This window comes from Staurois parvus, unplaced genomic scaffold, assembly GCF_062004578.1.
Source record: "Staurois parvus isolate SC_StPar_1 unplaced genomic scaffold, SC_StPar_1.0 ptg000021l, whole genome shotgun sequence".
Classification (NCBI taxonomy): domain Eukaryota; kingdom Metazoa; phylum Chordata; class Amphibia; order Anura; family Ranidae; genus Staurois; species Staurois parvus.
This window is the reverse complement of record NW_028317817.1, coordinates 1,513,892-1,529,567: the sequence shown is the minus strand read 5'-3', so window position 1 is coordinate 1,529,567 and position 15,676 is coordinate 1,513,892. Positions and strand designations below refer to the sequence as shown.

The window sequence follows — 15,676 nt, the reverse complement described above, 5'->3', positions numbered from 1 at the left end:
CTTTTATATGAAAGCCGATCACTGGCTGAAAAATGAGACCAGGATGATACCTACAGCTGTGGGCATCATCCTGGTATAACCATTCAAAGTCCAGTGATGTACCAGTACGTCGCTGGTCCTTGTTGGGTATATATACTATGTTTTTTTTTTTGTATTCAGCCTGTGGGCTGAATGAAAAAAAGAGAAGAAATCTCTGCCAGAAAAAGTGTGTGATATGCCCACCATTAGAATATACTGCCTTGCATCCGTCCACTTCTAATGGTGGGCACACATTAGGTCAAACTTTGCCACATGCGCAAGATTGAACAAATGTCTAAAAAGTGGCACGCTTGAATAAAAATTGTCCACATATAAGTGGTACCCCATATGGAAAAAGGATGACACCAAGTCCCAAACTATCTGGTCACTGCTCCCCATGTAGTCTGGGCATCCGGTGGGCTCCACGTAACTATCTTTTCCCTCGTAAATCCGAAACTTATAAGTATAGCCTGTTGCCCTCTCACAGATCTTCTACATCTTGACCCCATATCTGTTAAGTAAAATGGTGCAGCGCTAAATACTAGAGCACAGTTAATATACACAATATATATACACATGCGTGATATCACTCTAAGGGTGATCAATGAATATAAAAGTTCGATGCAATAGTGCGGATCATATAAAGATCCTAATTCAAGGTGAGTGGACGTCCTGATCCAAGGTGTGATGATAGGTGTGATCACACAAATAGGTGAAAAACGCACTCACCAGATGTGCGTTTAATACACGCAATATGTAATCCTGCATCACCAGGCAAAGAAACGATCATCAGATCCCAGATCAGATTGTACCCAGATCACCATCCCGGCTCCACGGAAGTAAGGTCATCTTGGATCTTGGATTGACGCAGGATTACATATTGCGTGTATTAAACGCACATCTGGTGAGTGCGTTTTTCACCTATTTGTGTGATCACACCTATCATCACACCTTGGATCAGGACGTCCACTCACCTTGAATTAGGATCTTTATATGATCCGCACTATTGCATCGAACTTTTATATTCATTGATCACCCTTAGAGTGATATCACGCATGTATATATATTGTGTATATTAACTGTGCTCTAGTATTTAGCGCTGCACCATTTTACTTAACATATATGTCTGATTGGAGGTTTTATTTGGTTACCTTTTCGGTGTATCAGCTGCTCAGTAACATTCTCTGTGTATACGCATTTATACACTTTTTGTGTATACACATCTATACGTTTTTTGCATTTAAGTTGCGCTCACTATAACATCTTATATTACAATTCTGTTTGACCCCATATCTGGTACGCTTGCTGGGGAGAAATTGTTTGAATGCAAGGTGGCCAGAAAAATTAATCAGGGACTCAAAAAACGCAGATTTTTTGCTGAGGAGTATAGACATCTGCTAATTTTTGGTTAAGGTGATTTGCGAGGGGCTGAATTTTGTGGAGCCGGTCAAATTCAGGGTTATCCCGAGGATGACAGAGTGCATTGTCGTTGAAATGCATAAAACACATTATACTCATATCAATGCCTGGCCATGGCAGCAGAGAACACGGCATATGATGAATCGGGTCTGTGGACCAATACAACCGCAATTCATTTTTTTTTTAGTAATGCCCATGTTGAGGGTTAGGCCCCATAAAAAATATAAATTCGGAAACCGTAATGAGTTTCCATGTGACTGGTCTGGCAAGGTTTGAATTTGGGTTGGTGGCAATAAATTGTTGTGCATATAAATTGCTTTAATCCACAATCAACGAATACAGATATTCCGTGAAAAACAGCTACAAAAATTAAGGGGAGTAGTTAAATTTGCTATTTCCACCTGAATTCCGAGTTGGGCAGTGAATGGGGGAAGTACAGGTGCTGCAGAATTTGTGGGCTGTCAATCGGGATTTGCAAGCACATCCGGAAGGATACTAGGAGCTCTATGGGCCTGTGTGCGAATTCTTGGTGGTTGCGGGACAATACTTGTGCTCGCCACCGCATTGGCTTGCACTGGACGTATGGGCCTCGCCACGTCACCAAGTCATACTGCAGTGCTGGTATTATACAGGATTTACATGACGCCAACAGTTTGCTCAGCGCTTTACAGTATAACGGGAGACAATGCGGCGCTGTGTTACTTTAACTGACAATTGCGCAGTCACGCAACACTGCACCCAAATTAAATTTAAGTCCTTTTTTTCCCCACGAATTGAGCTTTCTTTCGGTGGTATTTGATCGCTTGCGCGTTTTTATTTTTTGCGCTATAAAAAAAAAAGGCTGACAATTTTGAGAAAAAAAACTTTTTTTTTACTTTTTGCTATAAAACTTGTCCAGTAAAAAAATCTAAAAATCAAATTTTGTCATAAATTTCGGCCAAAATGTACAGTATTCTGCACCATGTCTTTGCTAAAAAAAATCCCAATACGTGTAATTTGATTGGTTTACGTGTAAGTTATAGTGTCTACAAATGGCGGCAAAGATACTGAGATTTTTTAAAAATATAACAATGGCGGCGATCAGCGACTTATGGAGATGATCATTGATTTACAACAGTGATCAGAGACTTATGGCAGGACTGCGGCGAACATTTTCACACTGGGGGGGGAACTGACTTCCCCTCTGGCAACCCCAGTGACACCAATACAGTGATCAGTGAAAAAAAAAAACAAAAAACACTGACACTGTACTAATGGCACTGGTGAGGAAGGGGTTAACATTTTTATTCAAAGGGTTAACTCTGTGAGGGGAGTGTTTTACTAGTGGGCAGGGGGTGTGTACTTCACAGGAACACACTGATCCCGAGAGCTAAACTCCGCTCTCAGGATCAGCGTGCTCAGAACTGACAGAGAGCAGAGCTGCAGTGTAAACACTGCAGCCGTGCTTCCTGTCAGTGATTGCCGGTAATCGCCGGGACCCGGCGGGTAATGACCAGCCGGGACCCAGTGATTGACACCCGCGGCCACAATCGGCAGCGCGGGTAGGGCGGGTGTGCGCCCTCTACCCGTTTTGCAAAATGACGTTTTAAAACGTGATTTTGCACAGGAGTGCCGCCCTGTGGCCGTTTTAGTACAGTGGCTGGACGGCAACCAGTTAAAGTGTCCACAAGACATTGTCAAAATGTTTACAGCCTATGGCACTGTAGTTAATCTCCATGGACAAAAGAGAAAAGTTGATCCAATATTACAATGAAGGAATGTTCAAATGGTGGATAAAGAACCTCAAGCAACTTCCAGACAAATTCAAGCTGACCTTCAGGCTCAGGGTTCAACTGGGTCAGCTCGCACCATATGTCGCCATCTGAATGAAAAGGGAACCTATGGTAGGAGACCAAGGAGGACCCCACTGCTGATACAAACATAAAAAAGCCAAATTGGAGTTTGCCAAAACTTACCCAAGGAAGCCAAAATCCTTTTGGGAGAATGTGCTGTGGACAGACTAAACAAAATTGCAGCTTTTTGGTAAAGCCCATCATTCTACTGTTTTCAGAAAATGCAATGAGGCCTTTAAAGAAAAGAATACAGTCCTTAAAGTCAAAAATGGTGGAGCTTCACTGATGTTTTGGGGTTGATTTGCTGCTTCAGGCACTGGATGTCTTGACCATGTGTACGGCATTATGAAACCTGAAGACCACTCATATTCTGGGGTGCAAAGTTGGGCCCAGTGTCAGAAAATTGGGTCCCCGTCAGAAGTCATGGATCTTACAGCAGGACAATGACCCAAAGCACATGTTAAAAGGCACCCAGAAATGGTTTACGACAAAGCATTGGACAGTATTGAATTGGCCATCAATGAGTCCAGATCTCAATCCCATAGAGCACCTCTGGAGATATCTCAAAACAGCAGCTGGGAAAAGGTACCCTTCCAATCTGAGAGACCTGGAGCATTTGGCGAAAGAAGAGAGCAGAGAGATGTAAGAAACTCATCGATGATTACAGGTACATTATTGATGTGTTATTTTTTTCAAGGAGCGTGCTTCCGATTATTAAATTGAGGGTGCCAGTAATTTTGTCCAGTCCATTTTTGGGGTTTTGCGTGGAATGTATCAGATTTGGCTTTTTGTTTCTCCTTTTTTTGTGTCATACCAATACAAACTAAAGAGATAAACATGAGAATGCCTAAACATTTGCAATTGCAACAATTTTCTGGGTTAACTGGTGGATTATCTGCCAGAAATACAGTGGGGCCAACATTTTTGGCCATGATTGCGTGTTTATATATAGTGCCTTGAAAAAGTATTCATACCCCTTGAAATTTTCCACATGTCATGTTACAACCAAAAATTTAAACGCATTTTATTGGGTTTTATGTGATCGACCAACACATAGTGGCACATAATTGTGAAGTGGAAGGAAAATGATATATGGTTTTCAACATTTTTGACAAATATGTGATAAGTGTGGCGTGCATTTGTATTCAGCCCCTCCCAGTCAATACTTTTTAAGACCACCTTTCGCTGCAATCACAGCTGCAAGTCTTTTTGGGGATGTCTCTACCAGCTTTGCACATCTAGACAGTGAAATTTTTGCCCATTCTTTTCAAAATAACTCATGCTCTGTCAAATTGGATGGAGAGATTATGTTAACAGCACTTTTCAAGTCTTGCCACAGATTCTCAATTGGATTTAGGTCTGACCTCTGACTGGGCAATTATAACACATGAATATGCTTTGATCTAAAACATTCCATTGTAGCTCTGGCTGTGTGTTTAGGGTCGTTGTCCTGTTGGAAGGTGAACCTCTATCCCAGTCTCAAGTCTTTTGCAGACTAACAGGTTTTCTTCTAAGATTGCACTGTATTTGGCTCCATCCATCTTCCCTGTCCCTGCTGAAGAAAAGCATCCCCACAACATGATGCTGCCACCACGTTTCACGGAGGGGATGGTGTTAAAGGTGATGTGCAGTGTTAGTTTTTTGCCACACATAGCGTTTTGCTTTTAGGCAAAAATGTTAAATTTTGGTCTTATCTGACCAGAGAATCTTCTTCCACATGTTTGCTGTGTCCCCCACATGGTTTATCACAAACTGCAAATGGAACTTCTTATGGCTTTCTTTCAACAATGGCTTTCTTCATGCCATTCTTCCATAAAGGCCAGATTTGTGGAGTGCACGACTAATAGTTGTCCTGTGGATAGATTCTCCCACCTGAGCTGTGGATCTCTGCAGCTCCTCCAGAGTTACCATAGGCCTCTTGACTGCTTCTCTGATTAATGCTCTCCTTGCCCAGCCTGTCAGTTTAGGTGGACGGCCATGTCTTGATAAGTTTGCAGTTGTGCCATACTCTCTCCATTTTCGGATGATGGATTGAACAGTGCTCCATGACATGTTCAAAGCTTGGGATATTTTTTTTTTATAACCTAGCCCTGCTTTAAACTTATCCAAAACTTTATCCCTGACCTGTCTGGTGTGTTCCTTGGCCTTCATGATGCTATTTGTTCACTAATGTTCTCTAACAAACCTCTGAGGGCTTCACAGAACAGCTGTATTTATACTGAGATTAAATTAACACACAGGTGGACTCTACTAATTAGGTGACTTATGAAGGCAATTGGTTCCACTAGATTTTAGTTAGAGGTATCAGAGTAAAGGGGGACTGAATACAAATGTATGCCACACTTTTCACATATTTGTCAAAATGTTGAAAACCATTTATCATTTTCCTTCCACTTCACAATTATGTGCCACTTGTGTTGGTCTATCACATAAAATCCCGATAAAATACATTTACGTTTTTGGTTGTAGCATGAAAAAATGTGGAAAATTTCAAGGAGTATGAATACTTTTTCAAGGCACGGTATCTATACACACACACACACACACACAATATCACCCCTGCCCTGCTTTACCACTTTATTTGGTTTTAGGTTATATTTTACTGTCCAATAATATCCTAACCAGGAAAATAGGTCTCTCATTGTGATCATGTTATTGGTATTGGGACTTTTGGGTATTGGGATTTTTGTCACATTATTTATAATTCTCATCCTCTATCTCCATGGTTTGTGTTTCTAGGGCCCCCCAAAGGCTGGGGGAGACTGTTGGCTCCTTCTAAATATGTACATCTTGTCTGGATTCTCAGTGTATAGGCAAGCACTTTGTGTTAGGTTTATTATTTTATCAATTTTATTTTTTCTCTTCTCCTCTTTCAGCGTGTCAGGATATATTTGCTATGTGTTCCTATATGCATTTGTAATTTTTCTATATGTTTTTTCAGTTTTTTTCTTTTGGTTTTGTCACAAAGTTTTTTGTGTGTGTTTATATGGTTAAATGACATACTTTTGAAACGCCCCCACAATTAACAGTCTGCAGTGGAATACTCACTATTTGCTCCATATGCGCCTGCTCCCAACAACTTCCGCTTCCGATCAGCCAACTGGAAGTGATGTCACCAAAACCGGAAGTGCGGGTGGAATGCAAATACACCCGCTCCTCCGGTTCCCCCCCCTTCCCAGTCAAGTGGCATGCACTCCAGCAGAGTGTGCTGCTTTGGATTATATACATTCATTATTTACCTTACCACTTTTTGATTACAATGAGCATCGAGGGATCTTACTAGCCTAGTGGACACTTAACAACAAGTTTGTTAGATCAACTGTGATATTAAGAATGGAGTTAACATTCTACTATAATAATTTATTTTATCTTATTTTATTATACTATATATTTATTGCATTATACAAAGCACATTGTCTTTATGGTTCCCCTGCTGGATCGCCACTCAGATGATACAGTATAAAGATTGTTGTAGCATGTCACTATTGTTTTTAGCTTATATTATTAGCCCACATAATTTCTGTTCCCACCCTTTTTCCCTCCCCCTAATTGTAGTGGGAGACCACTAAGTGGTATATAAGAGTTAATGTAGTCCATTGAGTAGTAACACACTTTGGCTCTGAGGAAGAGGGCTCTTCCCTCGAAACGCGTAAGCCATTTTGGACACCACACAGACTTCCCACATCACTGATGTGGTATCGTGGACCTCTAGCAGACTTCTCGACATTTTAGTACATGCCTATATTTCACATATGTTGGTGAGTAGACAATTTATATACTTTTATTTAAAATAAATGGTGTCTTTGGTAATGCACTAGGTCAGAAACCCACACAGGAACAGGGAGAACATGCAAACTCAAGGAAGGTGGTTCCATGGTTGGGATTCGAACCAACGACTCTAGCGCTGCCAGATGGAAGTGCTAACCATTTAGCCATTGCTTTGTTTTTTTTTTAATATTAACACAGATTTTAATATCGAGCTTTTAATATTTATACATTGTGTCACACCAATTATAGGTATTAGTAAGTTTGTTAGGGAGGAGAAAATATAATGTATATTTTCTCCTCCCTAACAAACTTACTAATACCTACATTTGGTGTCACACATTAATGTAAGTTATGACCAATCAGCCCTGGGTCACCTACCCTAAGCAAAATATACTTATTTTTTAAGCTCTATGGTCAAGAGTCATTAATGGACAGCTTGCCTATTTTGTTTTTTAAGAACTTACTGCATTACATAATAAAAATTACCTTGAGATTCTTTAAAACCAGGAAGATTTTGAAGGACTTCAAAGCACATGCTGTACATACTTTTACACAATGCTTCCTGCACAATACTGCAAAGCAAGCTATGACGCTTCAGAACATCCATCTGGTCACAGGGCCAAACTGCACTGTGTATATTCCAATCACATTCTAGAATCAGCATTAAGGGGAAAAAAAGAAAGAAAGAAATGCATTAGAATAGAATGTGTGAATCAAGAACTGTTCTTTACCTCTCTTTTGTATGGACAGGAAAGACCCCTTACCTTGCTAAAAAGACTGTATAACTCCCCCTAAACCCAAGGGGCATATCTCTCCCAGACTTTCGGCTGTACTACTGGGCGGTGGTTTAAGTCATCGTTCAGTGGTAGTTCCCTTAGCCAGTGGACAACCCCAGCAGTTACTCTTGAAGCAGCACTCGTGCAATTCGGCTTTTCGTTGCTCTCGTGCGCAACCTTTGCTCACCTGTCTGATGTGAACCACAATCATAGTCTGGAGTTAGGCAAAAGCATGGTATCGCTCACCTCTGTCCATCTCTCCTCACATGCCCTTATTGGCCAATCCTTTATTTCCCCATTTGCACACCCTACCAGATCCAAAAATATGGGCTACTAGAGGTGTCATAGCTTTGAAACATATTATATTCGAAGGGAAATTGATGAATTTTGCTGAGCTTAAGAGGAAATACGATTTCCCTAATTGTATGGTGTATGCAACGAAGACCTGCAGAGCAATCACGGTTTCCTGCCCCCATCACCCTTGAATTCGACCCCTAGAGAGGTTATTCATTTCAAGAGCAATGAAATGTCCTTCATCTTAGACTCTCCACAGCACATTTGGTCAAATTGATGAGACTTTTTCAGAAATGGCAGGCTGATCTGCCGGATTTGTTAGAAGATGACTGGAATGAATGTATAATCCACTCTATTTCTAATATGATTTCTGCCAAGGATAGGTTTATTAAATTTCTCCACACAGTGTACTAAAATTCTCACCACCTAGCTACTATCTATCCTACAGTTAGCCCCTTATGTGGAAGATGTCAGAATGCTGTATGCATATTCTATTCTTGGTATAGACCTGCCCCAGGATCCATCCTTTTTAGTAAGCAGTAACTGAAGATATAACAGTGCCTGTGACCTAGCTTTAAGTTTGGATTATAAAGTATTACTTCTAGGTGTCCTGGATGGTGCAGAACCGAGCCGTTATGTGAATGTCTTTTACGCTTTTAATGCTCGTAAGGAAATCCTTATGAAATGGAAGTCTCTTCTATCTCCTACTGTATCATCATGGCGACCTGCCATTAACAATTTCTTGCCCTCTGTAAATTAACATATGAAAGCTATAATTGCCACAAGAAATTTGACAAAATTTGGTCGACCTGGATTGACTCCTGGGGTATGAATAACACTACTTGATTGAGCTGTCCCCAAACTATATTTCCCCCAACTGTTTTCCCCTTTGTGCTGTTCCCTCTCCTCCCTTTTCCTTGCCTTCTTCCACTCACCCCATTCACCTTCTCATCTGGGTTTTCTCTAAATTATCAGGGATTACCATGTTAATGCCTTAATAGGTAATTCTACCAGCCTTTGTGTAGTCAAATGATACTGTGTAAACATTGGTTAACACTTTTTATAATGCAGTGAATAATCTAGTTTACTTCTGTGCTGCTGACCCCATTTGGAATTTACACTATACTGTTTGTGGACCCAATTAGTCATTGTAAAACGATGTTGTAAGCTGCATTTCCTATGTATATGCTGCAATTTTCACAATAAATGTTTATACCTGTTAAAGAAATTGTTTTGAACACCATGAATTACCATTTTAATCCCCAACCTAGGAACTAAAAACTGGTAGTAGTAATAGTGAGCGCTCTCCATAATAGCTGATACGCTCAGGTAACCACCTAAAAACCTCTGGTAAATAGTAAATATAAAGTGCAGCGCTAGGTAAGTATACGTGAAATCACAGTCCGATTCAATATAAACTAATGCCATGCATAATGCCAAAATAAGAGAATCCTTCTTTGTGATGTTCCAAGCAAAATATGAAATTATTATGCGCTTACCAGAAGCGCATAGGTTATGCGCATTTGATATATCCAAAACCAGGAACAGCAGGGTAACGAGGTATACATCTAGGGCATCCGTCTCTCAATGGGCAGCTCAGCAGATACTGGGTAAGAAATATTCCAGAGGCCTCCTTGAAGGATCAGCAGGGTCAGCCACTTGTTCCCTTGAGGAATCAACACGCTGTGATACTTTGCTGCCGGGGCCTTATACTGGTCCGGTGGCCATCTGCATTATTGGTCAGTGTACCTATTTTAACTGGATATTTGTGTATTTAACAAATTCATTACTTTTTGGCAATATTACGCTATGGGCATCTTTTTAGGACTCCTCATGGAGCCTTTTAAGCATGCAGACCCTGGGAAGCTCTTCACCATCCAGAGAGGGGGAAATCCTGTAACCAGGTGGCTGACCCTGGAAATGGGGTTTAAGTCTGAGCTCAATTCACCTTTTTCTCCATCAACATCAAATGGGGTTTAAGTCTGAGGACATTCACCTTTTTCTCCATCGACACTGTGGTCATTTTTGCGGTGTGGATTGGGTCATTGTCATGTTGGAAGCTAAACCTTCTTCCCATTGACAACTTTCTGACAGAGCGTAGCAGGTTGTCCTCAATAATTTGATGGTATTTTGCCCCATTCATTTTTCCTTCTATCCTGACAAGTGCTCCAGCAGTCCCTGCTGCAGAAAAACACTCCCATAACAGGATATTACCACCTCCATGCTTAACTGTAGGAATGGTGTTATTTGGATGGTGAGCTGTATTGGATTTACGCCACACATCGTTTAGTGTTGAAACCAAAAAAAATTACATTTTAGTATCATCAGACCGTAACAACTTTTTTCATGTGGCCTCAGAATCTTCAAGGTGCATTTTGGTAAAGCTCTGTCGTGACTGCATGTGGCCCTTCTTGAGGAGTGGCTTTTTTCTTGCAACCCTCCCATAGAAGCCACATTTGTGGAGAATGTGTGATTATGTTGTCACTTGCACACAATGACCACTTTGTCATGAATTCCTGCAGCGGTTTCAAAGTTGCTGTAGGCCTCTTGGTAGCCTCTCTGATCAGTTTCCCCCTTGCTCTTTCATTCAGTTTGGAGCAATGTCCTGATCCAGGGAGGGTCTGTGTTGCACCAAATACCTTCCACTTTTTAATAAAAGACCTCACTGTGCTTCTAGGCATTGATAAAGCCTTTGAATTGTTTTGTATCCATCTCCTCACTTGTACCCGTCCACAACTTTATCCCAGAGATCTTTTCACAGTGCCATACCACCCATAGTTGATTGTTTCCTTTAGTTGAGCTATAAAGGACTGAAATGCTCCAGAAAAGCTCTGAGCTAATCAAAATGACCACATCTAATCACAATTGAAAGTCGAATGGCTTTGTGTGCCACTGAGAAGATGATTCGCTACACCTGATTGATTTTACAAGTCATTTTTAGCAGAGGGTGATCCATTTTCCAACTCAGTGGAAAATAGTAATTCTGTTTTTGATTTTTTTTTTGACAGGTTGGTGTTATATCTTTCACTTTGGATCTTATAAGTTGCCTTGAGTAAATACAGCTGAATAAAACAACAACTGTGTGTGTCTTAATTTCAGGCTGCAAAGCAACACAATATGATTATTTTAATAGGGGGTAATTCCTTTCTATACCCACTGTATGCATAATTATCTTTTTTTTGTGAATTTTAGTTCTGATTATCTCCCCTACCCTTCCTGAAGTAGCGGGTTCCCCCGTGAAATGTACTGACATGCTCTACCCACTTGAAAGACACCCCAGGCATGTCTAGAAGTCATTGGATTTAATATCAGTATGTAACGCCTAATATTGGGGTCTACATGTCTACGAGTATCAAATAAAAGGAGGCATTTTGTACCAGTACATAATGTATTGTGTATACAGTTTTAATCATGGGTTTTAACATTATTTTTGTAATATTTAACCACTTGCCCTCCAGAGGATTTACCCCCCTTAATGACCAGGCCTTTTATTTGCTACTCAGCGCTGCACTAATTCAACTGATAATTGCACGGTCATGCAATACTGTACCCAAACGAAATTTACATCCTTTTTTTCAAATAGAGCTTTTGGTGGTATTTGATCACCTGTGTGCTTTTTATTTTTTGTGCTATAAAAAAAAAAAAAAGACTGAAAATATTGAAGAAAAATTATATTTTTTTTACTTTACTCGGCTATAAAAAATATATAGTAAACTCAAACTTAGTTATAAATTTAGGCCAAAACGTATTCTGCTAAATGTTTTTGGTAAACAAAATCCAAATAAGTGTATATTGATTGCTTTGTGTGAAAGTTATAGCGTCTACAAACTATGGTATAGATACTGCAATTTACATCATTTTTTTTTGCTATACAGCGCTGCACTAGTTTAACTGACAATTGTGCAGTCATGCAATACGGTACATAAATGAAATTTATGTCCTTTTTTCACACAAATCTAGCTTTCTTTTGGTGGTGTTTGATCACCTGTGTGCTTTTTATTTTTGGCGCTATAAACAAAAAGTTTTGAAAAATGTTTTTTTTTTAAAAAACGATATTTTCTTATTTCTGTCATAAAAAAAATCCAAAAAACTCAAATTTAGTCATAAATTTAGGCCAAAATGTGTTCTGCTACATGTTTTTGGTTAAAAAAATTCCCAATAAGTGCACATTGATTGCTTTGTGTGAAAGTTATAGCATCTACAAACTATGGTATAGATAATGGAATTTAAACAGCTTTTACTTTCTGACTGCCAATCGCTTTCGGTGCCAATTTCTTTAGGTGCTAAACTACTAGGATAGTAAAAAACCCCAAATGACCCCTTTTCGGTAAGTAGACACCCTAAGCTATCTGCTGAGAGGCATACTGAGTCCATGGAAGATTTTTTTTCCACAAGTTTCTGGAAAAAACACTTTTTTTTATTTACAGAAAGTTGTCATTTAATTTATAGATTTCTCACACAAGCCATGGGTATATGTGGAATTACACTCCAAAATACATTCTGCTACTTCTACCGAGTATGAGGATACCACATGTGAGACTTTTTGGGAGCCTAACCACATACAGGAGCCTGAAATCCAATGACCACTTTGAAAGCCTGAAGGTACGTAACTTCCTCATTTCACTTCCTCACTACCCATCACCTGAAATGCCAGGATAGCACCAAACCCCACCCCCCCCCCCCCCCAAATTAGCCCTTTTTGGAAAGCAGACACCCAAAGGAATGTAAAAAGGGGCGTGGTATTTTGCAGATCTCATTTTTTTCTCACAAGGTTTTGAAATATAAAAAAAAGAAAAACATTTTTTGTTTTCTTTCTTCATTTTCCAAAAACCTGTGGCAACAAACGAGATCTGCAAAATACTCACAATGCTTATCAAATTCCTTGGAGTGTCTTTCCAAAAAGGGGTTATTTGGGGGGCTTTGGTGATATCCTGGCGTTTCAGGGACTCCAAAACTGTGATAGGTAGTCAGGAAGTGTAATGAGGAAATAAAGCCCTTTAAAAGCCTGAAGATGCTTATTGGATTTTGGGGTCCTGTACTTGGCTAGACTGCCAAAAAGTCTCTCACATGTGGTACCCCCCCCCCCATACTTGGGAGAAGTAGCAGAATGTATTTTGGGAAGTAATTCCACATATACCCATGGCATGTGTGAGCAATAAATCATTTAAGCGACAATTTTGTGTAAAAAAAAATTATTTTTTTGTCATTTTCCAAAGACTTGTGGTAAAAAAAATAAATTCTTCTACTGATTCAACATGCCTCTCAGCAAATAGTTTGCAGTGTTTACTTTCCAAAAAAGGGGTCATTTGTAGGGGGCTATCCTGGAATGTCAGAGCCTCTGAAACTGTGACAGGCAGTGAGGAAGTGAAACGAGGAATTTATGCACCAAAAGGCTTTCAAAGTCTTCATTGGATTTTGGGCTCCTGTATGCGGTTCAGCTGACAAAAAGTCTCACACATGTAGGTATCCCCATACTCTGTAGAAGTAGTAAAATTTATTTTGGGATGTAATTCCACATATACTCATGGCATGTGTGAGCAATATACCATTACAACTTTGTCATTTTCCAAAAACTAGAAAAAAAAAAAATCTTTCATGGGTGCAACATGCCTCTCAGCAGATATCTTAGGGTGTCTACTTTCCCAAAAGGAGTCATTTGGAGGAGTTTGTACTGCCCTAGTATTTTAGCACTTCAAGAAAGGCAGTCAAATTAAAAGCTATGTAAATTGCAGTATCCATACCATAGTTTCTAGATGCTATAACTTTCACACAAATCAATTAATATACACTTATTGGGATTTTTTTTACCAAAGACATTTAGCAAAATACATTTTGGCCTAAATTTATGACGGAGTTTATTGTATATTTTTATAACAAAAATTAGAATTTTTTTTTTCATAATTTTAGTTTTTTCTTTGTTTACAGTGCAAAAAATGTACAGCATTGCATGACCACGCAATTGTCAGTTAAAGCGATTCTAAAGGTTCATTTTTCTAATTTTTTTTTTTGGAAAATAAAAAACATGCTATACTTACCTACTGTGTGCAGTGGTTTTGACAAAGCAGCCTGGATCCTCCTCTTCTCAGGTCTCCCGCAGGCTCTCCTGGCCTTTTCCTCCTGTCGGGTGCCTCCACAGAAAGCAGCTTGATATGGGGCACCCATTGCTCCGTCTTCTAATGGTGGGCACACATTAGGTCGCATGGTGCCAGATGCGCCAATTCCAAGATTGTATAAATGTCTAAATAGTGGCATGCTTGAATAAAAATTCTCCACGTAGTCCAAGTGGTACCCCATATGGAAAAAGGATTGACACCAAGTCCCAAACCATCTTGCCACTGCTCCCCATGTAGTCTGGGCATCCGGGGGGCTCCATATGACTATGTTTTCCTTTGTAAATCCAAAACGTATATGTATAGGTCCTCTCACAGGTCTTATACATGTTGACCCCATATCTGGCACGCTTGCTGGGGAGAAATTGTTTGAATGCAAGGCGGCCAGAAAAATGAATCAGGGACTCGTCAACGCAGATTTTTTGCTGGGGAGTATAGACATCTGCAAATTTTTGGTTAAGGCGATTTACGAGGGGCCGAATTTTGTGGAGCCGGTCAAATTCAGGGTCACCCCGAGGATGACAGAGTGTGTTGTATTAGAAATGAATAAAACACATTATACTCTCATATCTATGCCTGGCCATGGCAGCAGAGAACATGGGCATATGATGAATTCGGTCTGTGGAACAATACAACCGCAATTCATTTTTTTTTAGTAACGCCCATGTTGAAGGTTAGGCCCAAAAAAAATTTAAATTCAGAAACCGTACTGTGTTTCCATGCGAATGGTCTGACAAGGTTTGAATTTGGGTTCGCAGCAATAAATTGTGCAAATAAATTGCTCTGATCCACAATCAATGCATACAAATCGTTCGTGAAAAACAGCTCCAAAAAAATCAAGGGGAGTAGTTAAATTTGTTTCCACCTGAATTCCGGGTTGGGCAGAAAATGGGGGAAGTACGGGTGTGGCAGAATTTGTGGGCTGCCAATCCGGATTTGCAAACACATCCGGAAGGATACTATGGGCACTATGGGCTCTATGGGCCTGTGTGCAAATTCTTGGTGGTTGCGCGACAATACTTGTGCTTGCCACGTTACCAGCTTGTACTACACTTATGGGACTCGCCACGTCACCAAGTGATACTGCAGTGCTGGTATGTGAAAGACCAGGATGTACTAGGCTGCAGGTGCTCGCCAGTTCACCAAAAGGTAGAGCGGCACTAGTACTGGCACTCTGCTACATATGAAAGTCATCAACATTTACCGGCAAGTGCTAACAGAGATTAGGCCTGATTCTGCTAACACTGCGATTTTGTGTGCAATGCGGCAAGTGACAGTGACCTACTGACACTGCACTTGCTGGGGGGGTAGTCGTAGTGGCTAAATGCAGCTGCTGGCAGTTGCCGGGGCTGATCCTGCTAACCCTGTGTTTTTGGTGACACTATACTAATCTGAACGCTGGTATAGTGCTGATCTGATCAGAGATATTGATCCGTTCAGACACTATACTAGCAATAGA

The 15,676-nt window shown here is 40.2% G+C and overlaps 1 protein-coding gene across 1 annotated transcript in view; it reads right to left on the bottom strand.

Moving 5' to 3' along the window:
• The window catches only part of TOPAZ1 (testis and ovary specific TOPAZ 1), a 184,693-nt gene that overhangs the window by 44,142 nt on the left and 124,875 nt on the right, over positions 1 to 15,676 (bottom strand). The window contains exon 12 of the mRNA XM_089691165.1: positions 7,524 to 7,688. Within this exon, the coding sequence (XP_089547291.1) occupies positions 7,524 to 7,688 (165 nt within the window). The remainder of the gene's footprint in view (positions 1 to 7,523; positions 7,689 to 15,676) is intronic.